Here is a 24,619-nt window from a genome sequence, read left to right as displayed (position 1 = left end):
TTAAAAACTAAACACGCACATTTAAAGGATGCCTAACATTGCCTCCAAGGATGTCACTATTAACAAGTGCCAAGACAAGGCAGCTTGTCTACTTCAGGAAATTTTGAATTTGACTGTTATTCTGCTATGTAACTAACAGTGGTTTAACAAAAATTAAAGTCTTAAATCTGATATACAGTATACAGTGATATACAGTGCAATGATATTTTATGACAGTACTTTTTAAAGATAGTTGAGGGTCCAGAATGGGGCTTATAACCCTTGACCTCATATAATGCCATGCACACTTTGAATTGTGAACCAGCTTATTATTCTAGATACTAGATTAAATATACTACATGTTATAGTACTATACATATCAACATCAATAAACACACCAATAAACACACCAATAAACACACCAATAAACACACAGACAAGGCTTGTTTCTGAAGATTTGTACTCATGATTTTCAACTAAAACAGGCGGTACATACCGGAACTTATACTGAAGAGAGCCGTACCGTACATACAGTAAGTCTAAACCAACAACAATAAACGACTATTAGTAACGTTATACTGTAGAACTGCACAGTTAGAATTTTTCCTGGTGATTCAGATTCAGCGGCATGCCTGCATGGCCTTGGACAACAGGTTTGCAATTTTTTTTTCTACAGTACACTTGAAAAAAATCAACCAAAGTTAAAGTAGACAACATCAGCAAAGAAACAGCTCGTGGAAATTTGGCTTTTGTGTGTCCCTATACTGTGTTTCAATATCATGGAAATACTTATTATTATAAAAACAAAACAATTATAGCATCACCTGGAACCCTATTGTCCCTTTCTGAGGCATAGTACATTATGTATTTCCGTGTTACCCGAGTGCAAAGGGTTTACGCTAATCAACCCAACTATAAATGTATGCCCCATATAGATGCTTCTCCCCTGGGTAAAGTTTTAATCCAATTTTTTAACACATAATTTGTATCAATAATAAGGCAATTNTAATAAATTCCAACACTNTCCCACACAGCTTTTTCAAGAAACAAAAAAAAACAGAAGTGTTAAAAACTGGTGGTACTGGTAGATTCGGATCTTGTTTTCCACTCAAAGGACAAAATCATCCTACAGAGGAATTTTTCCTCGCCTTCATCATTTGTATGTACAAGATAGATCATAGGTATTATAATATCATGTGTGTCTGAATGTACATAGAACTGAAAACATAACATGTAATATGCTGTACAGAGGGTCTAGGCTTAGCAGTATCATGTGAAATACAGCTAACCTAGAGTCCAGCCTTCTTAGGACTAATCTGCTCCCAAAGATCAACTACCCTTGGCTACTAACAGTAGTAGGTAGGAGATCTTGGGGAGCTCCTAAGAAGGCTGGAATGTAGGCTAGAATACAACTATTTTTAATTGGATGCAATCTGTGACAATATGTCCAACTGGCGTTGCTTCCATACAACAACAAGGCCAGTTGGTATAATAACTGTAGTGCTAACAGAAAGAAACGACAGTTGAATAATTTAATGGCAATTTACAAAGCATGGAATCAGCCAGTCTGAGTGTGAAATTAAAGTATTCAGCTCAAAAAGATTCTCATCTGAGTAAAGCAACCCGATAACTTTGATGCCTGATACTACATGATCTTAAACATCATTTTGCCAACACATGTACAATGTACATAGCAGTATAGCTCGTAAGAATTAGTACGGAACTGAGGAGATACAGATGATATTACACTTAATCTACTTAATCATAAACAGAAAAAACAATTTTAAAACCACTACCCATATCTGCATGTCCAGTTCCAAATGGCTACAAAATAATAATAATAAAAGCAGAAAAAAAATGTCCACCAGTTTTCACATGAGGGATTACGTCTCTTACAACTTGACTTCCTTCAAATCACAATTTTTAACTTTTCAAAGGAACTAAGGCCACACCAATTCAACATGTTGGTTCTCGGTTACAAGAAAAAACATAGTTCTAAACTGGTAAAATGAGGCAAAGAAAAAGTATGGACCTGTAGGTAGATTTCTGAGGAAGTACAATAATATATTATATTAGTCAGAGTCAAGTTTTACTCCAAGTTTTACTCTGTTTTTGTTGAGAACCAAGAAAGTAAATTAAAGTTGCCTGAGTTGAGAGCACTATTTATATGATTACAAAGCTGTGCCAAAGCGCAGTAAATTTTCACAGGTTTCCTTGCTGTAACCGAGAAAGAAATAATGACTGAAATGTGCTAATGTGAAGCAGTAATACTATGTGTCAATATCACAAAGATTGCCTTGTTCAGAATATTTCCAGTTTTGCTGCTCTGAAATCGCATTGGATGCCTTTAAACCTTCTCTGCTAAATGTAGTTGAGAGAAGATGCAACAATTATCACCTAGTGGAGGTTGGATCATAAGGTTTTACCATTCGTGAATGCCAAAAAAAGAAAACTGACTACTAGTATACAAAACATCTTTTACGCAGAATCCAGATGATAAAGCCAACAATATACAATGTAGCCACCTTTAGAATTACGTACAATAAGCACTGGCAATCAGTACCTTGTAAAGGTAGGAAAAAACAAACTCTAAGTAAACTTAAATCCAGGTGAAGGGAATACAGAAATGACAATTCAATTTTTTTTCACCAGGTGCAGTATGTGTTAATGATTCTTAGGCTTTACAAATGATTTCAACATTCTGTATATTATGTGTAATTGTCAAAACTGGTCACTATTTCTGTAGCTTGCGTATAAAAAAGGGGCCATTAGCAGTACTCCGCACATTCCATGTGCAGTTTTGACGGCGTTGCTTGGGTGCAAGAACCCAAGTTTAGTCCCACAGTCTCTCACTACGTCATTGCTTGAAGTTCGAGCACAACACAACCAAGTTTGGCACGTCCACCAAGTTTAGAAAAGCTCATGTCGACTCGCGTTAGAAAAGGTAGTCTGGATGCCAGACCCACAGCACACTGGGCCTAAAGTCATATCTCATTGTTCACTGCAAGACCCGATTCCGGACTTATAAAAAAATCTGTGCTGCAAAATGAAGAAAACATTGCCATCAGGCATCGTCAAGTGTCGGCCTCCATGTTATGTGGCCAAACTTTTGCCTAGACAACATTGCCAACATGCAATTTTGTATATGCCATGGGTTTAGGTCCGGAATCACGAGTTCGGAACTGAACCTAAAAAACCTCTGGACTTGAATCCGGACCTGAACCTAACTGTGGGTTTAGGTACACAGCACTATCCAGTGTGCACTGAAATGTTACCTTGGGCTCGGTGTGCTACGAGTCTTGCATCCAGGCTATACAAAAGGGATAGGGTGGAAGGTAGTGGATTATCCGACCAGGGTTCTCTAAGACAAGACAACTACAAGACAGACTTGTTTGTAATTTTCATGATCGTAATTCTTTAAGTTATTAGACCCAAGTTAGGCATAAGTCTCCCAAATTTTCCCAAACTGACTTCCCAAATTTTTCGTCACTTTGTAACTCTCCTATTTCCACAGATTTGGTTGGTTTTGTTTTGAAGAAGCTACTTACAACCTAACCGCTAATTCTCCGCAACAGATGCTGAATAACAAACTGCTGTTGCTTGTTTCTCTTCTTCTTTTTAGTCTTATGGATACATAATTCATAAATCAAAGAGCAACAGAATTTTTGGTTAGTTGGGCTGGCAGACGGTACACGTTCTTTGATTCCTGAGCTTCATAAACAAACCCAACACCTCATCACCGATCTGATGTGAGTTGAAAGCCTATAGTTCCAAGAGATGTACAATGTACAAGTTGTGTGCAAACATATATAACAAATGTGCAAATACTTTGACTGGTGGCCAAAATTGTTCACTTTTTCAGCAGCCTGACCTACAATGCCAAAAACTGGGGGTTTGGGGGTCTTCAGGGTCTCTTTTGGGAGCTTTTATGTGCTATTTTCTGATTGCATATGGACAACATAGCAGGCCTGGTTGAATTACCCCCGTTTTTAGAACTGGGCTAATCAGAAAACAGCCGAAGACCACCAAACCCCCAGTTCTATAAGCCTGCTACGGAGGCTAAGTTGAAAGATGGTTAATGCCATTGGGTTTGATATCAAGATTTTATCTACATGTAGCTTTTACAGGGTCCATGTTGTCTTCTAAGGTTTAAACAACGGGGAAAGCATCCATAGGAAGCCTGTTTCCTCCCAGTAATAATATTCCAGGTGACAACCCCCACACAAATATGCTCGTTAGCTATCACTGCCACCAGAACTGACACTACGAGTACCCTGTATAAATTAACGCTCACCAAGATTCACAGTCTTCTAACACTGGGGAGTTTTACCGGTAAGAAACACACACTAAAGGGGGGAGGGGGGCATTGACAAATGAGCTTACAAAGGCACTGGAAGGGACACATTATAAGACAGGACAAGTGGTCTAACTAAGGACACGTAAAAACTATCTTACACACCACAGCGTTACAGAGTTTTTTTATGGAAGGGGACATGATACAAATATTCTTTAGCTCGCCTACATGTAATCACAATGTAAGATTACATGCAAAATTGGTTGCTTTCAAAGGCCCTGACTGTCGAGTTGAGCTGACCAACCATTCTCAGATTTGTAATGTCTTCAAGTTGAAATGCAAAGAAGGATCTTGCCCATTCTCTGTCTGTTGTTTGTGTTAAGTCTGTAGATGTACATATGTGTTCAGATGATGATCTAGTAGAAGAGTGGACCTACAATTTATAGTCCCTGCAACTTACAAAAACAAGTGCTTGCTAACCCCTGCTTGATTTTGTTGTTGCAAAAATGTAAAACTGTAAATTACATTATACGTGGACTTTTTCAATAGTTCACTTAGACAACAGTACCAGTGAAATAAGCTTGTCGGACACAAAACAACAGCAAAACCCCAAATCTTTTTCCACAAGCCCGTATATATCAACTTAGACAAACTTATGAAAGATCAGAGTCTCCAGTTGGTGCAATACTAAACACAGGAATGTAAGCAACAATCTCGTGCTTTCGTCAGAGGGGAAGAAAAAGTGCAGGCCGACGTCACAACATATAAAAAAACTAGACCTTCCACATCCATTGTTTCTTTCTAGCTACCCCTAAAAATTCCGCTGCATAATTTCAGGTCTGAAGCAGTCACAGTTTCGGTGGAAGTCCGTTGCTTGGGTGTAAAGTTGGGTCTTCATAAAGCAGTAGTTATTCCTGTGGAAAAATCCAGGAATTTCACCTGCGTAGCCCCAGTAGCAGTGTTGGCTGGAGGTGGAGAAGGCTGGCTGGGGGGGAGGGGAGGTGGGGGTGGAGAAGGGGAGAGAGACAGAAGATCTGTACACAGTGTTGGGAGGGGGGGTTGAGGGGGGAGGGGGGGGGGGCGTGTTGCATAGTGGGACCTATCCATCCTCCTTGGGAGGTGTAAACCAACCTGTAGGGAACACAAGAAAAAGGAAACGGCAGTTAGAGGTGGTTTCCCCTTGTATGGTGAATAGTAAACACACTACTAATACTATATAGTACTAATAATAATGCCTGTTAGTGAATCCAGGGGTTTTTGTAGAAAAATTTGGCATGAGGGAGCACTATCACGGCGAGGGAGCGAAGCGACCGAGGGGGGTTTGGTGCGGAAGGGGGGTTTCCCCCCTTCCGCCATGTGAAGCCTTTGAAAATTTGAGGTTGAAATGGGACATTTTGAGGCTACTTGAGAGGGGAAATTTGAACTCTTAACCTCAATATACCTTTCCCAAATTTCTATTCATGCATTGCATATTTCACTTATAAAATATAAGTACAATCAACAGTACAAACAATCTGCAAATCACCCTTTATACACTTAGAACACAATTAGTAGTGATCAATGTTACTAGTACATGTAGATGACAACATTAAGTTTGCCACAAGCTGAAGCCTTTCCCATGGCACAATTGCAACACATTCATCCAAGCTGCTACAAACTCAGGTCTCATGTTTCACTTCAGAGCCTGTTCTATAGTATGCAAATGAAGGAGGTCTAGCTACATGTCTTTTTGAGCAAGTTCTCAATGAACATTGTTTATTCCATTCAAACTTTTACTACTAGAGCTAAATTTTCAAGTTTGTGGTAAGATTTTGGAATTTTTATGAGAGTAACATAGTTTGTAATGCTAGAATGTATTGTTATGTGGTGTTGTTTTTGTGTTTTTACTGGAAAAAGATGATTTTGAAAAAGACTTAGGCTTCAATCTGAAAATTGATATGAGGGCGCTGGTTTGTTACATGAGGGCGCAGCGCCCTTGTTCCCCTGTTCAGAAAAACCCCTGGAATCCAGTATAGCGAGCAGGGCTCAAAATTCATTTTTGGGAATAGGTGCACTGGTGCACCCAACTAAAAAAATTGGGTGCACAAAATTTCCTGTGAGTGCACCATATTTTGTTTCTAAATTAAAGTATTACAAGAATGATATAACTATTTGTCTGACACTTAGATGTTAACAATATGAATACTGGTACTTCTCTACATTTAACATCTTGACGTATACGTAAACCTACAAAAAACATTTGGGTGCACAGCTCCAAATTTGGGTGTACTAAGGTGCACATGCACCCAGTGAGCCCTGGAAAGAGAAGAAGCCTCACCATTTTTTTCATGTATCTGCACTAGTGACTTGAAAGATTGCTGGGCCCGGGCAAGGCTATATTGGTTCTGTTGGTAGAACAAGAACACAATCAGTACAGTGACATAACTTTTTTTTATCATTTGCCTGCAGTATATGAGCAATAGCCACTGAATAATAGTCAAAGTCCATATCTAAAATAGGCTGCAAAGCTTTACTGTAAACCAATGGTATACACCTACCAAGTCTAATAATTCTTGCAAGTATAAGTCACATTAAGATCTTACACAGCTTGTACATGTACTTACTTACACAGCTTGTACATGTACTTACTGTATAAAACTAGTGCGTTATGCCTAAAGGTGGACTGGTTTACCAGATATATTATGCAAAACATACAACGGTGTCAAATATAAAATTGTCATATTGTCCTGTACCAACTTGTTTATACCTGTACCTCTGTACTGGTAGCTGTAGCTGATGTTATAATACAAGCACACATTGTAGGTACACAGCACTACTCTATACCATATTACGAATGGTAAGGCTTGGACCTGAACCTGAACCCCTGTACCTGTGTCTGATGTTATAAAAGGTACCCAGCACTATTCTAGATCGTATTACGAATATAAAAGCACATACGTGTGGATTACGTACAGCAGGAGTCTTGTTGGCTGCAAACTGGATCCTGGCTTTTCCCTTCACCAGCGTGGCCGAGATCTGCATGATCACAGCTTCTATTGTGTACGCACTACTCCAGCCCTGGAGAACAGAAACAATCAGGAGCATTAGGGATATTCTATAGCAAATATCTGTAGTATTCATAGCACAGTAAAACATCAGAGTTAGTCTGTGTAAGTGTGTGGCTGAGATCTTCATGATCACGGCTTCTATTGTGTACGCACTACTCCAACCCTGGTCAGTAAAGAAACAAGCATATAAACAATAGGGTTATTCTATTCTATTCTATACCACAGAAACATCAGTGCTAGTCTGTGTAAGTGTGTGGCTGAGATCTGCATGATCACGGCTTCTATTGTGTACGCACTACTCCAGCCCTGGGGAGTAAAGAAACAACCATGTAAACATTAGGGTTATTCTTACTCTATACCACAGAAACATCAGAGTTAGTCTGTGTAAGTGTGTGGCTGAGATCTGCATGATCACAGCTTCTATTGTGTAAGCACTACTCCAGCCCTGGGGAGTAAAGAAACAACCATATATTAAACATTAGGGTTATTCTTACTCTATACCACAGAAACATCAGGGCCAGTCTGTGTAAGTGTGTGGCTGAGATCTGCATGATCACAGCTTCTATTGTGTACGCACTACTCCAGCCCTGGAGAACAGAAACAATCAGGAGCATTAGGGATATTCTATAGCAAATATCTGTAGTATTCATAGCACAGTAAAACATCAGGGTTAGTCTGTGTAAGTGTGTGGCTGAGATCTGCATGATCACAGCTTCTATTGTGTACGCACTACTCCAACCCTGGAGATGAGCAATCATAAGACCAGGGTCAGTATAAAACTATAAAGTTAACTCTTTGGGGAACAGCACATCTTAACTACAATGACCAGTGGACCAAGGCTTCCTGTCCCAAGGACTGCAACCATTTCCAGTACCGTACACAGCAGCTCAGGTGAGCAGCAACAGCCGGGATTGGAACTCACAACCTCTTGGTCCAGAGGTAGGGTCACTATAACTACTGGACAGCGTAGGTCTGCACCAGGAGGCAGCAGTAGATGAAAATCATGAAGATTTAACTCACCTGTTTTGTAAGCAGTTCCATACAGATGGCACCACCTCCCAGCACATACCTGCAAACATATGCAGACCATAGAATGGTTAGCAAAGACTACATGATGTCTAACCTTCATCAATGTGTTGTTTCCATGCTGTATCATACTGCTGTTTCATGAGATATGCACCACATAGAGGACACATGAGACCTGGTAATTATGGGCAAAAATGACAGTTTAATTAAGTATGATGTACACTCACCCTCCATTTATAATTGGAGCGATGACCCTGACAAAAGGAGGGTCAAACGGAAAGTTCTCCTGGAGAAAAAAGGGAGAGAAGTTGAAAGTTGTCATAAGGACTACTACATGTATAATCCAGAATATGATACAAAACATTTAAAAGACAACAAAACACGCAAAACATTTAAAAAATCTTTCAGCAAGTCACTCAAATCTGCAGGTAAAAACATAATAAATCCTTACCTTGAACGTCATGTTAAGGAGGATGAAATCTCTGCCTTCCTTTTCCTTCAGCACCATTAAGTCTGCATACAGGGGGCTGTCTGGGTCAACTCTGCATAGGGGAAGCAACAAGAATGGCAGTGTTAAAACGTACATACAGTCAAACTGCACATAGAAGACCACTCGAATATAAATCTGCATACAAGGGACAGTCTGAGTCAACTCTGGGGAACCAAGGAGACATGTCCATTATCACATACAGTCAAAACTGAATACTAAGAAGATCACTCAGGACAGGGACCACTGAGACACAGAATTCAGCAAGTTTAAGGTAGCCAAAGTGCCTAACTTGCACCTAGTGTTGTTACCCTGTCCTGAATACAATCTAGGAATGGCTTACATCAATCTAACATAGATACACACAGATGAGTGCAAACCAGGCTGATGCTCACCCCTGTAGCTTGATATTCCAGTCATAAAGGCTGTCATTCACCAGGTCCACTGAATAGATTCCTGGAAACAAGGAGAACATTTTTCCATTACAGGCTCATGTGATATACAGACACACACACACACAAACACACACAGACATACACACACATACAAACATACGCACACACAGACCACACACACACTCACACACACGCACACACACACACACACACACACACACTCACATACACTCACACACTCACATACACTCACACACACACACTCACAAACACAGTGTCACACATACACACACACACTCACACACACGCGTGTACACACACAGACACACACACACACACACACACACACACACACACACACACACACATACACACACACACACAGACACACACACACACACACACACTCAGGACTAACCTCTCTTGAAGCTGTCGGACCTGTAGACATTTCTGAGCTCCTTCATGAGCCTGTCTGTAGCCTGGACCGACCCTGACACTGCCCCCTGCTCCAGGTGGGAGAACACACCAGCTCATGTTTAGTCATAGATGTACCCATTCTATTTACATGTATACAATTCTTATAGGAGAGATTTAATCTTGTTGGTGTGGTCTTACATGTAATTCGAAGAATAGATACAGTGTACATATGCCAGTCAGAATTCTACAGTTGGCTAATCTTTCCCGTTACAGAGGATTTCTGTGGACAAGTAGACCTACACGTAGGAAAAGAAATGTCGTATTTGCTGTTTCCCGACTGACCCTAGAAAAAGCTGTCCTAATGTAATCTTTGTTAAACTGTAGGTTGGGTCACAAGTTGGATCACTAGAGATTGCCATAATCCCTACCTACCGAGCCTACGTTTTTCAAGACTGAAACAGGAAACACAACATTTCTTTTCCTAGGCCCTACATGTATCTCCCCAGAAATGTCGAGCATGGTGGTGTGCTAGGAGCAACATATAAATCCACTCAAATCACAATGGTCCAGGAGGGAGACAAGCAAGCCCAACCTTCTGGGGGTAAAACCTCTCTACCATTTTGCTTTGTTTTCCAAATACAAATGAGGGCCATTTCCTGGGAAGGAATTCTACATTCTATCAAGAATTGTATTCTTGAGTAAAAAAAAATGCACTGGGGTTACAGTATGATGGGGGAGCACCACTGTTTCATTCTGTAGGGAGATCCCTGTAAATAACTCCAGAACTGGAGCGGTTAGTAGTACCTTCAAGTAGTCCCTACACTGGTTCATTTTAAGTCTCTCCAGAATGATGAGACTTTACTTATTATTAATGCAATGGTTTTATGGGGACTAACTAACTAACTCCAGAACTGGAGCGGTGAGTAGCTGTAATTCACTGTAATTCATGTTCGCGGCAGCAAAAGTTCATGGTCTGAGAAAAATGGACATGGTCGTGGAACTATGTTAGTATGTATTTACGGTGGCAACAGGTGCAGGAAAAAGAAAGTCCAGGAATGCATTGGTTGTTAACTGTAATGATAAGTTCATGGTACAGAAGTGACAGTGAAAACAGTGAACATAACAGTACAGTGAAAAAATCAGGAATTACAGTACCTTCAGGTAGTCCCTTCGCTGGTTCATTTTGAGTCTCTCCAGGACGATGAGGTTTTCTGTGTCGATGTCTTCATCTTCCTCCTTCTTCTTGTCTCTCTCTGACGTCACCTCGTCCATCTCAAAAATGGTCCTCCTCATCTACGTCCTAAGACATGACAGAAGACATGGACAAGACATAAGACATGGGCAAGATGGAAGATGTGTCATGAAAGTTCATCTGTGTTGGTAGTGATCATAGTAAAAGGTTGAACTTTATTCCAACACACAATTGTACAGGGATCAAATTTTCAGCGACCACTGTCGCCTTCATCAGGGCAATTATTGACCAATGACTTCACAATTTGATCCCTGTACAATTGTGTGTTTGAATAAAGTTCAACCTTTTACTATGGAAGATGTGGTTAAGACACAAGATATGAAAAGATATAAGACATGGGAAGATGGAAGACATGGGAAGATGGAAGACATGGGCATTAGACACAAGACACAGCCATCAATGCTAGAGGTATGTTGAATACAGAAAGGTAGCGCCTAAGTATTATGCTAAAATCAGAGGAGCTCACTTTGCTTTATGCTAAATTGCAGCACCACTTCAGTTGCGGAATGCACCAATTTTGCTCTATGTCTGCCTGAAATATCTGGCTATGATTTATGTGGAATTAAAACGGCTGGTATGCCATTGTCGATTGACATCTTACCTCATTCAAGTCACTGTCCATGCCGTCATCCTCACTTTCTGATGACTCCTCACCGTTCTGAAGAAATGAGAGATAAAGTATGGTCATTACATGGTTAGCCTGTATTACAAAATCCCTCGCTGACACAGATGATTCTAATGATTTCAATGACTAGTAGACAACCTCACTGATCATCTTCTAGAACGAGATGACTTTGCTGATGACTAACTCCCAAACATAATCTGGAGAGTTCTAATTTATGGTCAACTAAGTACATGTAGCTGACAGGACTTTAAGCCAGTTTTTCAAATGTTTTTTTCACATTTTTCTCCATTACCTGTTGTTCCATGGGTGCGTCTAGTTTGAGGATGTCTGGATGTACAGGCACGTTGTACATGTTACACAGTAAGGCTTACCTGTTGTTCCATGGGTGCGTCTAGTTTGTACAGGCACGTTGTACATGTTACACAGGGACATAAGGCTTACCTGTTGTTCCATGGGTGCGTCTAGTTTGAGGATGTCTGGGTGTACAGGCACGTTGTACATGTTACACAGGGATGTGGCCAGCTGTTTCATCAGTCGGATCAGCTGGAAAAGAACAAAACTACAGTCAGAGATGGCAGACTTCATTCCATTCTTACAGATAAAAGAGCAGCACTCAGAATTAGTGCTGTGTACCTAAACCCACATTTAGATTCAGGTCCAGATTCAAGTCAAGAGATTTAGGTTCAGTTCTGGACTTTTAAGCCCAGACCTAAACCCATGGCATATACAAAATTGCATGTTGACAATGTTTTCTTCATTTTGCAGCAAAGATTTTGCAATCTACGGAAGGTTTTAGGGTGTTTGGGAAGAAAAGGGGGATGAGATATGTTTTTTTTGGTAATAAGTCTGGACTCGGTTCTTGACTTATAGGTTTTTTTTTACTTGAACCTAAACATTCTTACAAGTCCGGATCCAAGTCCAGTGAACTGGTACACAGCACTAGTTGTAAGAATGTAGTATAATATTATGTTGTGTGGGGTGTGTAACTGTAGTATATGTTATGTGTTAAGAGGGTGTGATTGTAGTATATGTTGTATGGTGTGAGTAACTGTTCCTTACCAGATTTGATGCTCCCGAGACGTTAGAAAGGTTCTCTATCGCAGCCGACACTACAGGATCTTCTGGCTCCAGTATTATATACACTGTTGTACATGTGTGTGTGTGTGTACGTGTGTGTGTGTGTGTGTGTGTACTAGAATGAAGAGTACAGTATACAGTCCATACCAGATTTGATGCTCCAGTATTATTTTTATATACAGTATAAGTGTTGTACATGTGTGTGTGTGTACTAGAATGAAGAGTACAGTATATAGTTCTTACGAGATTTGATGCTCCGGAGACGTTGGACAGGTTCTCTATCGCAGCCGACACAACGGGATCTTCTGACTCCGAGAACCACATGGGCGGGGAATGCGGGTATGTCTCCTGGGGGGGGGGGGGGGACAACACACAAGTTTTCATCTCTTTTTCGTTTTATTTCACAAACTTAAGGTAACTCAGGTAACCTGTATGAAAATCAACTGTATGCAGGGACCTCCCTAAACAATGGAGCAGTGGAGCTCCTCCACCCAGTCCTTATCTCAGCTCCACCCTGTTAATTTTCAAAACTAGTGTTTTTACACCCTTTTCCAGGGTTCTTTGGTCAAATTTACCGATATTTCGCACCCTCCTCCATTCTGTCCTAAATTTCTGGGGAGATCCCTGATTTTTTTATAATGGTTTTTATTGTCCAAACAGTACCCGTGCAGTTGCAGCCTTTATATGGCTGAATTGATGCAGGGTATCACATAATCAATACAAATCACAACAATTACAACATTCAAATAATACAAATGATACACATAATACATAATACAATTTGTTCCACAATTATTTTGTGGAACTGTCGCAAGGGTCTGTGCGGCTGCCATTCGGCGCCACAAGGTGACCTCAATACGACTTTCCCCAACCGAAGTTAGGTACCCATTCACACCTGGGTGGAGTGAGGAAAGTCGTGTAAAGTGCCTTTCCCAAGGGCACAACGTCAGGGCGCATGTTCAGACATGTCCCGGTTACGACCCGGAATCGAACCCGGGTCTCCCGGTTCACAGTCTATTGCTCTAACCACTACACCACCCGACGCCACAGATACATGTATGCCTAGACCTACATTTGTACATGGACCAGTGCAGGTTAGGTGCAGGTAGACATCAGAAATACCTGCACAGCTCCAATTTTACCTGCACTGACCTGCATATACCCAGTACATGGACCAGTGCAGGTTAGGTGCAGGTAGACATCAGAAATACCTGCACAGCTCCAATTTTACCTGCACTGATCTGCATATACCCAGTACATGGACCAGTGCAGGTTAGGTGCAGGTAGACATCAGAAATACCTGCACAGCTCCAATTTTACCTGCACTGACCTGCATATACCCAGTACATGGACCAGTGCAGGTTAGGTGCAGGTAGACATCAGAATACCTCGCACAGCTCCAATTTTACCTGCACTGACCTGCATATACCCAGTACATGGACCAGTGCAGGTTAGGTGCAGGTAGACATCAGAAATACCTGCACAGCTCCAATTTTACCTGCACTAACCTGCATATACCCAGTACATGGACCAGTGCAGGTTAGGTGCAGGTAGACATCAGAAATACCTGCACAGTTCAAAATTAGACATTAACCTCAGGGTTCTCACCAGGATTTTTTCACAGCATAGGGGTCAGGTACAAAAGGATAACTTTCGCGGCACAAGTCGCACATCGAGCCACAAAAAATTCATAACCCCCTGAGACACTATTTCTCACTTATTGAGGGACAGATTTTGTGAAGTTAAGGTTTTCCTTTGCTATAGCTTCAAAAAGTGATATTTTCATTTTTTTTGCTAGATTTATGAAGGTTCTCCCCCAAAAAACACCCCTATGCTGATTGAAAGACAGCATAGGGGTCAAAATCACAGCATAGGGGGTCAAAATCACAGCATAGGGGGCCCCTATGCTCAAAAGGCCTGGCGAGAACACTGAACCTGTATATGCAGGTGGAATTTTGAGCCCTGAACATGAAGTATAATGTGCATAATATCATTTATAATATCTGTTACAAATTATGAAACCATTATCAAAGTTACAGTTGTGTATATCTACAACACTACATACAGCTATTGAAACACTGACTGATTGTTGTTAATAACCACCATGATATGGCATTTCTGTGGGTAATTATTTGCTTAACAACACATGAATGACTCTTCAGGGGTTAATTATTTCCAGCTGTTTGCCTTATTAGAAGGTACTGGTAAAATGGACAATGCTAGTATCAGCATGTTAAACATGCATAACATGTAGATTGTAAAAAGGGTTGGGGTTTTCTGAGTGGGATACATCTTTACGAAAAAAAAATCCCTTGTATATAAAAATTTGCATATAAGCTTATTCCCTTGGGAATTTATAATTTTTTAGGCTAATGCCCTGAAGTATGAAACAAACATTTTCAGTACATAAAATAATCTAGCAAATGCCACGAGGAACATTTTCAGCACATAGGTCATAATGTAGCAAAGAAAAAATGTTCTGTCAATTTTTTGGTAGTCAGAGTATTGTAACCCTATGTGCCCTGTTACAACGTGTAATCTTTCAATTTACCTCTGCTAATTTCAAGTCACTTATGCCTAATCTGGAGTACCAGTGCAATTTGTGCACGTACAACTCTAGAGTCTAATTTTACCTGCACTCATCTGACCCCCAGTGTTTCATTCTGTTGTGTTGACAATGATAAACATTCACAATCACACACGTTTATTTGTGAAGTTGTCAAGTGCATTGCTTTTGTCTACAATCAAAAGGAACAACGATTATGGAATGGATTTTTAGATGAAGTTGATAGTCAAATCATTCATGACTATTTCAGTACTATTCCATAAGTCTATTGATAGAACTGGGCTCAAAATTCATTTTTGGGAATTGGTGCACTGGTGAAAATATTTTGGATACTCAATAGATACACCACAATTATTGCTAACTTCAAAATTTTAATCAAGTAATACAAGAATTGAAGCAAGGTTTTATTATTTTTCTCATACTCGAATATCAAATATTTGCTGCATACTAGTTAGTACTAGTATAATACAATAGTACTAGTAATACTACAATATAAAAATTTAGTACAATCACATGGCTAAGCATAAATATTTTGGCGTACTATTGGTGCACCCACAATCAAAATTAGGTGCACATCTCCAATTTTCGGGTGCAGAAAAGTGCATATTAAATAATATTTACACCTCACAGTATTTCCAGCCCTGTAGAAATGTGGGTCAGTGCCAAGGCCTGAACTGCTGCATAGACATCCACTATCCACCCAGGAATTCTACTTACATACTGTAATTCCTGATGTTTTCATGGTACTTTTATGTTCACTGTTTTCTCTGTCACTTCTGTACAGTTAACAAATAATTCCTGGACCTTCTCTTTCCTGCACCTGTCGCCACCATGAATATATAGTTCCATGAACATGTCCATTTTTGTCAGACCGTGAACTTTTGCTGCCGTGAACATAAAGTGAATTACAGTACATATATGTGCATACAGACAGTATATAACATTACAAAATTGTGAACTCCAGACATGTAAGTCTAAAACCAACATAATCTCACTAAGCACATTCAAGTTTATCTAAGCCTTTTGATAAAATAAATAACAGCAGTTGTTACTGAAGTGCCAAGCCAATTCAATGTTCTATACATGCATTATAACTTCTTTATGCAAATATGCCTCATTGCAATCAATTATCAGTATGAGAGATGGGTTGTAATAACAGGGGTTTTTCTAGAAAAATTTAGCATGAGGGAGCAGATCGCAAGCATGGCAAGGAACGAAGTGACCAAGGGGGGATTTTTAATAAGAGTAACACAGTTTGTAATGCTAGAATAGTGTTGTATTGCTTTTACATCTTTACTGAAAAAAAGATCATTTTGAGAAAGACTAAATGGTGTTAAGTAGCCACTTAGGGTTCAATCTGAAAATTGGTATGAGGGAGCTGGCTGGTTACATGAGGGAGCAGCTCCCTTATTCCCCTGTTTAGAAAAACCCCTGAATAATATATGTATACTTTGCACTTTTGTCTCCTACTTGCCACAACTATGAATTTTTTGGTCAACAGAATAATTCATTTAATTCTGAGTGAACTTACTGTGATAAAGCAAACAACTGCTGCATATGTACTGTAGTGGATTTGGAATTTGCTAGAGGATAATTAATGGCCACTATTGCTATGAAACCTAGTAGTAGTACTACATGTACTAGCTGTGTCACAGGATATTGAGATTTTCTTATACACAACCAAGTATCCTACCTTGCTTATGTTTCAATTCAATGTCTATCAGACACCTTCCACAGATCTTGGTGTCTTGTAAGTTATAGACATCAAAACGTAAGCAAGGTAGGAAGAATACCTGGTTGCGTACATAAGAAAATTACAACTTTAATATATTTAACCCCCTTGGTTCTACCAATGTGATAAAATTATTTTTGGGTAACAGTATCACTGCTTAACTCTTGTTGTTGTCGTCCTTTTTTTGAGTCTAATATATCGCTAGACGTGGTCTCTTGGTGCTCGTTTTCGCGTGGTACAGTTCAGAGTCAAAAAGTCTCTCTAGGTATTTAACTCTTGGTGCCTTGTGCTTGTGTGAATTCAGTACTACCTTTCTCTTGCATAACACAGGTGAACAGCTGAAAACACAGGCAAATCTAATGTCTGTAACTTTCATCAATTTTGCTGGTAACCAGACTTCAATCTTACTTCTAACTTCTATCTTAGGAAAAAATTGGTTGCAATTTGTTCCACGTGGTGTCGTGTAGCATAACAGCAAAGCATTCAGCTCAGAACCAAGAGGTCCCGGGTTCAAATCCTACCATGTCACCAACCTTGTACCCTTAGGAAAGGCATTTTACACGACTTTCCTTACTTCGCTCTGGTGTTAATGAGTATGCCGCACTCCCAGAATGATTTTATTGTGATCGTTTGCATTAAAAAAAAAAACATGTGTCTATTACATTTTGAAACTGCACTAACAAAAAAATCTCACAATCTTCATCAAGTTTGTAAAACAAAAAAAAAGATCATAAGTTCATTTTCCTAACATTTTCCAGACCCGGTTTTGTACAGGTGTTAACTGTTACCAGGGATAAATTTTAATATTCACACGCAAAATGCCTACTGCTGTTTCTTGCAGCAAGGTGATAAACATAATTTCAAAGGGAGTCGGTCTGAGAAAAACAACATACGCAGCTCAAGAAAAATGAAGACAGGAGCTTCCGGTTCGTTCCTTTCTTCTTAAGTTAAAGCGCACCTTGAATGATGTCATAGGAGACCTTGAATCATATCCGGACAAAACGCAAGACTCAAGCACATAAATTTTCACGCAGATCCTTCCAAAAAGAACGCACAAAAGCGTCTTAATCATGATTACCGCAAGCTGTTAGTGCTTCAATGACAGTATTTCCATGTTATTTGCATGATAAAATTGCCGTCGTCAATCCGATCCGAGTCTCTGCATTGTTTCTATTCAATTGTTATTGTTTTGAAGGCCGGGGCCTCGGTGGTCTATCTGGGCAACACAACACACACAAAAAATTCTCAAGCCGGCTTTCTTGTACAACCATACCCTGGTTTTACACCATTTCTGGACTCTACATAGATCAGACTAAGTCGGAGTAGAATATGAAGCGGTTTGGGGACATATAAGCGTACTTACGGTGATATTGCAATGAATGACGAAGGTTTCGTCGTTTTTCGGGCTTACAAAGCTGCACGTCACTTCGTCCAAAGAGGCCGACTCCACTCTGAACCGCTCGTGGTCCTTCGGAAAAAGCGCCTCCAACTGACGCAACTCCTGCCTAAGCTGCTGAAAGCACGACATGGTATTATCTCTCGTGCATGTCCTTTGTCGTGCGAGGGCGGGAAAGTTCCTCAGAGCTGGGAAAAACGCATCGTTTCGTGGTGAAGATTTTTGTTTCGGGACGGAAAAAAGTGTAGCTCGATCCGACTTTTGCAAGATGGCGGCTCCGGGCTCCACTGAGACTGCGCAGTACCCACAATTCCCCGGCAAACATGGAACAGTCCATGTCGGCTCACAGGGGTGCAGTGTTGGGCAGCAACAATTTTATATCTGGGTTAGCGGCACTTTTGAAAAAAAAAACGGAACGGGCGAGAAAAATATAAAAGAAAACTTAAGAATGATCTTACAGCAGATTGCACTGAATTTTGTCCTTCTCTGCGATTTGTGGGCAACTCCAAAAAGCAAGAAATTAGGCCGGCTTTGCCTCATATTCAAATGGCAAATATGAGGCAATATTAATAATAATAATATCAACGAATATCAAATGATAATCATCTAACTACAATGAAATTTCAGGAAAGTCTAAGGAATGGGCAATCAACAGATAAAATTTGATCACTTTTATCGAATCATTGGCATGATCGCTTTCTTTTCATTTGCCCCACAACAAAATTGTCACATACGACATTGTACATTATGTAACTTGATATAAGTTTTGGTACAATTTCAAGTTTGGTCAAACACAAATGATTGCAACTTATTTCAGAACAATGAAAAAAAGTGCTAAGAAATTGCAATGAAAATATATTGTAAGGACAAACCTTATGGATTTGTGACAGCACACAATTAGAATAATAACATCTGCCTCGGGTGTCTCTTTCAAATTGTTTGAAAACAAAAGCATGAAAAGACCATATCCGTAAATATAGGCTACGTATGCTAAAAGGAACTTTGTACGAATTTACGTGTTAAAATGTCCAGCCTTGGATGCAAGATTCCGTAATTTCGTAAGTTAGGACTTCGTGGTTTATCCAAAGAATTCTCCAAGCAGAGATTGGGGCCTCGGCTTATTTTTTGACGTGTTTTCACGCATTTTTAACGGGCTTTCTTTTCGTACTGTATCATTTTTCTCAGGTCATTTCGGGTGGCAAATTAACACTTTGCTAATTTGATGGGACCGCCTTGTTAATTCGATACTGTCTTTGCGGCGACCAAAAGATCTGCTTGGAGTCAACTCTGATAAGGTCAGTCCTTCAGAAACAGGTAAAACTTGATCAACAACTTTCATCAGGTGACTCGTACAGGTAAACACTAGTATCTGAATAATGGCGGGGAGGGTGCAGATAGCAACACGACATCGGCTGTAGTTCACTGGCAGCCCGGATCTGATCTGCCACTTTCACAAAACACATCGCAAAGACTGAGAACTCTGAGAGAATCAGAACCATGTTCCGACTGACAGTCCATGCCGAGGTTTGAGCTTCAGCTTATTTTTTACGTGTTTTTGACGTTTTATCGTGTTTTTTCTGTACTGGTATTTTTTACACCACCCAAACGCGTAGCTGTAGGGTAGTTGGGATCTGGTCTGTTGGACTTCCACAAAGCACATCTCAGTCAAAGACGGAGAACTCTGAGAGAATCAGAGCCATGTTCCGACTGAAGGTCCACGCCGGGCGCGCACAGGACATGCTGACGGGAGGGGCGTTCGTGCTGCTGCTAGGTGGGTTATAGTTTGGTATCTTACTATATATCATTGGTATATATCATCAGCGCTACAACTTCCAAGCACTAGTCCTTCATCTGATAGGTTACTCTCACTACCCAATCAGGGCCTACATATTTTTACCTTCGCCAAGAAGGTTATGTTTTCAGGGGCGTTCGTGTATGTGTGTGTGTGTGTGTGTGTCTGTCAACACGATAACTTGAGAAGGCCTTGATGGATTGTCTTGATACTTGGTAGGTGGGTAGGTCTTGATGAGACCTCAAAATGATTAGATTTTGGACTCCCTAGCGGCTTGTTATGGTACTGCAGCTGAACTTCCGGTTTTGATATCTCATGATCTAGACATGCTATGGTGATAAAATTTAGATGGTAGGTAGCTCTTGTGCTGTGGAAGAAGTGATGTGAGTTTAGGCCCCCTAGCGGCTTGCTCTGGAACTGCAGCGATATATTCTTGAAAATATTCAAAAGGGGATAACTCAAGAACCGGTTGACGGATCGTCGTGATTTTTGGTATGTAGGTAGCTTACGTGATGCTTCATATAATTATGTGACAATTATGCAAATATGGATATAATTTGCATAATGTATGGGGAAATTCTATAAATCAGCTGCATTCCATGATAGGACAATTAAAGCTTGTGACATTGGTAATTGACAACGAGAGAAACACAGGAAGATATTGATTATGTTAATAATGACCTAATTTGCATAATTAATGAGAAAATTTTATAATTATGTAATGATAACTGCCTGGAATTTCATACTTGTGGTATTTGAAAGTTAAATTGAGGTGAACATCATTAAACATAATTTATTCAAATCAGGACCTCATTTGCATAATTTATTAGGAAATGCTAGAATGCATTGTTTGTTAATATAAGACTGTTTTTGGTTGAGATTATGATAAAATGATATAATTCAAGAAAATTAGGTTCCTATTTCTTAAATTGGGGGAATAATCTAATCTATAATTTGTCAGTCATAAAGATTAACATCATTTGGCGAAGGTATGAGATCGGGGAACTCTAGTTTATCTAGTTCTTTATTTATTTATTTGGCTTACAAAGAAGCCAGCGAGGGTGTCCCAACTAGTCGAAGACTATTGCTAAGGGACACCCTGGGGGGAAGATGAAAATTATTAGACATACATTGAATGCATACGACAATTTACAAATTACATACTTGGTGAAATATACAATAATATACAATGGTGCAATGATATACATACATTTTTAAAAATACAATGATAAGAGTCCTGGGCCTACCTAGCGCGCTAATGTATGCATATCTCCCCATAATCACTTACAGATTACACAAGTCCTAACCGTTACAGGTGCCATGCTGCTGGTGATCTACCTCTGGACCGCCAGTATTCCCGTCAGGAAGTACGCCTCCGACACGTTCGATCACTATAACTTTGACGATGACGTCTTGAAGGACGCGTACGCTGACCTTGTGGGGAACTTGGATGCAGAAGGAGGAGGAGACGGGGTCATAGATCAAGGTCAATATTTCAGTCAACTACACAATGATTGAATCTACAGTAATCAAATTATAGAATGTGATTATTAAATCATAAGAACTGTTATTTTACCTTAACACAAAAATACATGTATTGTTATTTCACCTTAAATTTTTCTTTGTATTCCATTTTTCTTTTCTAATGAGTTGTGATGATATTTGGTATGTGGGAAGGTCTATCTTGGGAAGACGAAGGTCTTGTTTGTCCGGAGAAGAAGAAGAAGAAGCAGAGCAAAATGACACGTTTTCCTTCTGCGAACGCAAACATAACAAATTAACCGGCACATGTGTAAATGATAGTTTATTGTATTGTTGTATGACTCTCCAAGCAGTGGGACATCTGTGATAGTTTTTTTGTGTGTCCCAGGCTGTTCGGAGTGGACGACACGCTACGGAAGAAATTCGCCGGCCTGCCACTTGTTACATAATGTAATCCAACACCGCCGGGGTGTCTGCTACAGCAGTGGTTACCATGTTTTATGTAGCCTCCGTAGCAGGCTTATAGAACTGGGGGTTTGGTGGTCTTCGGCTGTTTTCTGATTAGCCCAGTTCTAAAAAAACGGGGGTAATTCAACCAGGCCGGCTATGTTGTCTATATGCAATCGGCAAATAGCACATAAAAGCTCCCAAAGACCCTGAAGACCCCCCAAACCCCCAGTTTTTGGCATGCTATGGAGGATAGTTTTATGTGTGTTTCCCAGGCTGTCGCCTAGCGCCTGTCGGAGTGGACGACACACTGCAGAAGATTCCCGCCGAACAGCTGACGGCGTCCTCCGCCAACCAGGAAGCAGAGGCGAGCCGAGGCAGGCTCAACTACAAGGCTGTGTCCGGGGGAGAAGGCGCCTGGGTGCCGGAACGGCAGGACAGGGAGCAGTGGATACAGGTACTTCTGTAACCGCATGCACACCCTCCACACAATAGCCTTAAGTTGGGATAACGATATAAGGACTAACAAGCACCGTAGTTCTTCAATTGGGAATATCAAGAATGTCCATTCATGTATCTACCTATCTAGCCACCTATCTATTCATCCATTTATCCTCATCATCTATCTACGCCGAAAACAGTTAATCAAGCCACTGGATATGATTTTGGATTTTGCTCCATTTATCCTTCCATCCATCAATCTATCCATACGACTGTAGACGCAGAATACAGTTGATGATGATGATCCATCTATCCATCAATTCATCTATCCATTTATCTATGCATCCATTCATCTAATCTTCCTTCCTCTCTCTCTCTCTGTCTCCCTCATTCTCTCTCTCTCTCTCTCTCAGTCTAACAATAAGAATTAGACAGGGAGAGAGAGAGACAGAGAGAGAGCGAGAGATTGAGAGTTTTGTTCTTGACATCCCTGCAGGTTGACCTTGGGCGTGACCTTGTGGTAGGCGGGGTGGTGACCCAGGGGTCAGATGACGAGGCTAACCCGGGGTTCGTGACGTCATACAAGCTGTCCTACAGCCTGACGGGAGATTACTGGATAACTTATTCCAACGTCACTGCGCCGGAAATGGTGAGTCTAGAGCCCAGTACTCTTGTGTAAGGTAGACGGGGGGCGCCACAGACTTTCTACAAGCTGGCTTACAGCCTGACTGGAGACTACTACTGGATAACTTACTCCAACGTCACTGCGCCAGAAATGGTGAGTCTAGAACCCGGTACTCTTGTGTAAGGTAGACGGGGGGCGCCACAGACTTTCTACAAGCTGTCCTACAGCCTGACGGGAGATTATTGGATAACTTACTCCAACGTCACTGCGCCGGAAATGGTGAGTCTAGACTCAACAATTGTAGTATAAGACGGGGGGCGCCACAGACTTTCTACAAGCTGTCGTACAGCCTTACTGAAGACTACTACTGGATAACATACTCCAACAGCACTGCGCCGGAAATGGTGAGTCAGGATTCAACAATTGTAGTATAAGACGGGGGGCGCCACAGACTTTCTACAAGCTGTCGTACAGACGGGAGACTACTGGATCAACACCATTCAGCCTTAGAAACTAATTGCAAAAGTAAATTTGAAAATCATTACTGCCTGTTTCTTTATTGTTTTTGTTCCGTTTCTTCCTCTTCTTCTTTTCCAAACAGTGACCTATGACCAGACCAATGAAATGATTTGTTGACGTCTGTCACCATGGTGACTGGTGTTTGGTTACATAATGTTGCAATTTCATGGTCTGCTCTGCTCCTGTCACCATATACTAGTAGTACATGCATGTGAATGTGTTTGAGTAAGAATTAACAGAGCAGACCATGTCCGAAGGTAAACATTATGCATTTGCTTTGCAAATGTTACTTCAATCTCTAGTTTTTGGTGTGTTTTTTTCACAGTTGTTCTCCGGCAACTCTAACGGTCGTGATCCGGTTCAGAACCAGCTGGAGTCGCCCGTCCGGGCCCGCTACATCCGAGTCTCGCCGCAGGACTGGCAGCACAGGATCGCGCTCAGACTCGAGCTGCTGCACTGCGACAACAAGACGTGATGGTTCGCGATCTTTTCACGACCTTTTCACAACCTTTAAACGATCTTTTCACGATCTGTTTACAACCCTTTCACGATCTTTTAACGTTTTACGACCTTTTCACGATTCAAATATTGCCGAATAAAAATAAACTTGATTTCTTCTGCCCTCCATTAAAAATATATACGTAAAGAAAACGAATGAGTTCCTTAAGTTTTTCCTTTTGCGTTCGCTTTTTGCCAGATTTCAAATTAAGATTTATGGTCATTCATTGTAGGTGCTGAAAAGTGTTGAACAATAAAGTTGCGAAACGCAACAATAACATTTGCTTTCCAGTCTGATCATATTCACATACCTTTCTATGATATGAAAATATTCAGTCGGTTTGTGTGCGTGTGTGTGTGTGTGTGTGTATGTGTGCATGTGTGTGTGTGTGCATGTGTGCGTGTGTGTGCGTGTGTGTGTGTGTGTGTGTGTGTGTGTGTGTGTGTGTGTGTGTGTGTGTGTGTGTGTGTGTGTGTGTGTGTGTGTGTGTGTGTGTGTGTGTGTGTGTGTGTGTGTGTGTG

General features: G+C 40.7%; 2 protein-coding genes across 2 annotated transcripts in view; one reads left to right on the top strand and one right to left on the bottom strand.

The window, feature by feature from the left end:
• Nucleotides 1-5,326: 5,326 nt before the first annotated feature.
• On the bottom strand, nucleotides 5,327-18,597 carry LOC109463512 (ubiquitin-conjugating enzyme E2 Q1-like). Its single transcript, XM_019760344.1, is given in 14 exon segments — nucleotides 5,327-5,404; nucleotides 6,591-6,657; nucleotides 7,226-7,330; nucleotides 8,341-8,389; nucleotides 8,574-8,632; nucleotides 8,798-8,888; nucleotides 9,229-9,289; nucleotides 9,647-9,731; nucleotides 10,801-10,923; nucleotides 10,925-10,945; nucleotides 11,499-11,555; nucleotides 11,964-12,065; nucleotides 12,843-12,947; nucleotides 18,261-18,597. Coding segments are annotated over 14 exon segments (1,122 nt in total). The 5' UTR covers nucleotides 18,426-18,597; the 3' UTR covers nucleotides 5,327-5,372.
• Nucleotides 18,598-19,919: 1,322 nt separating this feature from the next.
• Nucleotides 19,920-24,619, top strand: part of LOC109463525 — a 10,075-nt gene continuing 5,375 nt past the window's right edge. The window contains exons 1-5 of the mRNA XM_019760363.1: nucleotides 19,920-20,064; nucleotides 21,401-21,575; nucleotides 22,288-22,471; nucleotides 22,952-23,104; nucleotides 23,925-23,957. Of these exons, the coding sequence (XP_019615922.1) occupies nucleotides 19,992-20,064; nucleotides 21,401-21,575; nucleotides 22,288-22,471; nucleotides 22,952-23,104; nucleotides 23,925-23,957 (618 nt within the window). The 5' untranslated portion in view covers nucleotides 19,920-19,991. The remainder of the gene's footprint in view (nucleotides 20,065-21,400; nucleotides 21,576-22,287; nucleotides 22,472-22,951; nucleotides 23,105-23,924; nucleotides 23,958-24,619) is intronic.

Source organism: Branchiostoma belcheri, unplaced genomic scaffold, assembly GCF_001625305.1.
Source record: "Branchiostoma belcheri isolate BF01 breed outbred unplaced genomic scaffold, Haploidv18h27 scaffold127, whole genome shotgun sequence".
NCBI lineage: Eukaryota > Metazoa > Chordata > Leptocardii > Amphioxiformes > Branchiostomatidae > Branchiostoma > Branchiostoma belcheri.
Note: the sequence above shows the minus strand (reverse complement) of the source record. Positions and strands in the feature narration are given on the sequence as shown.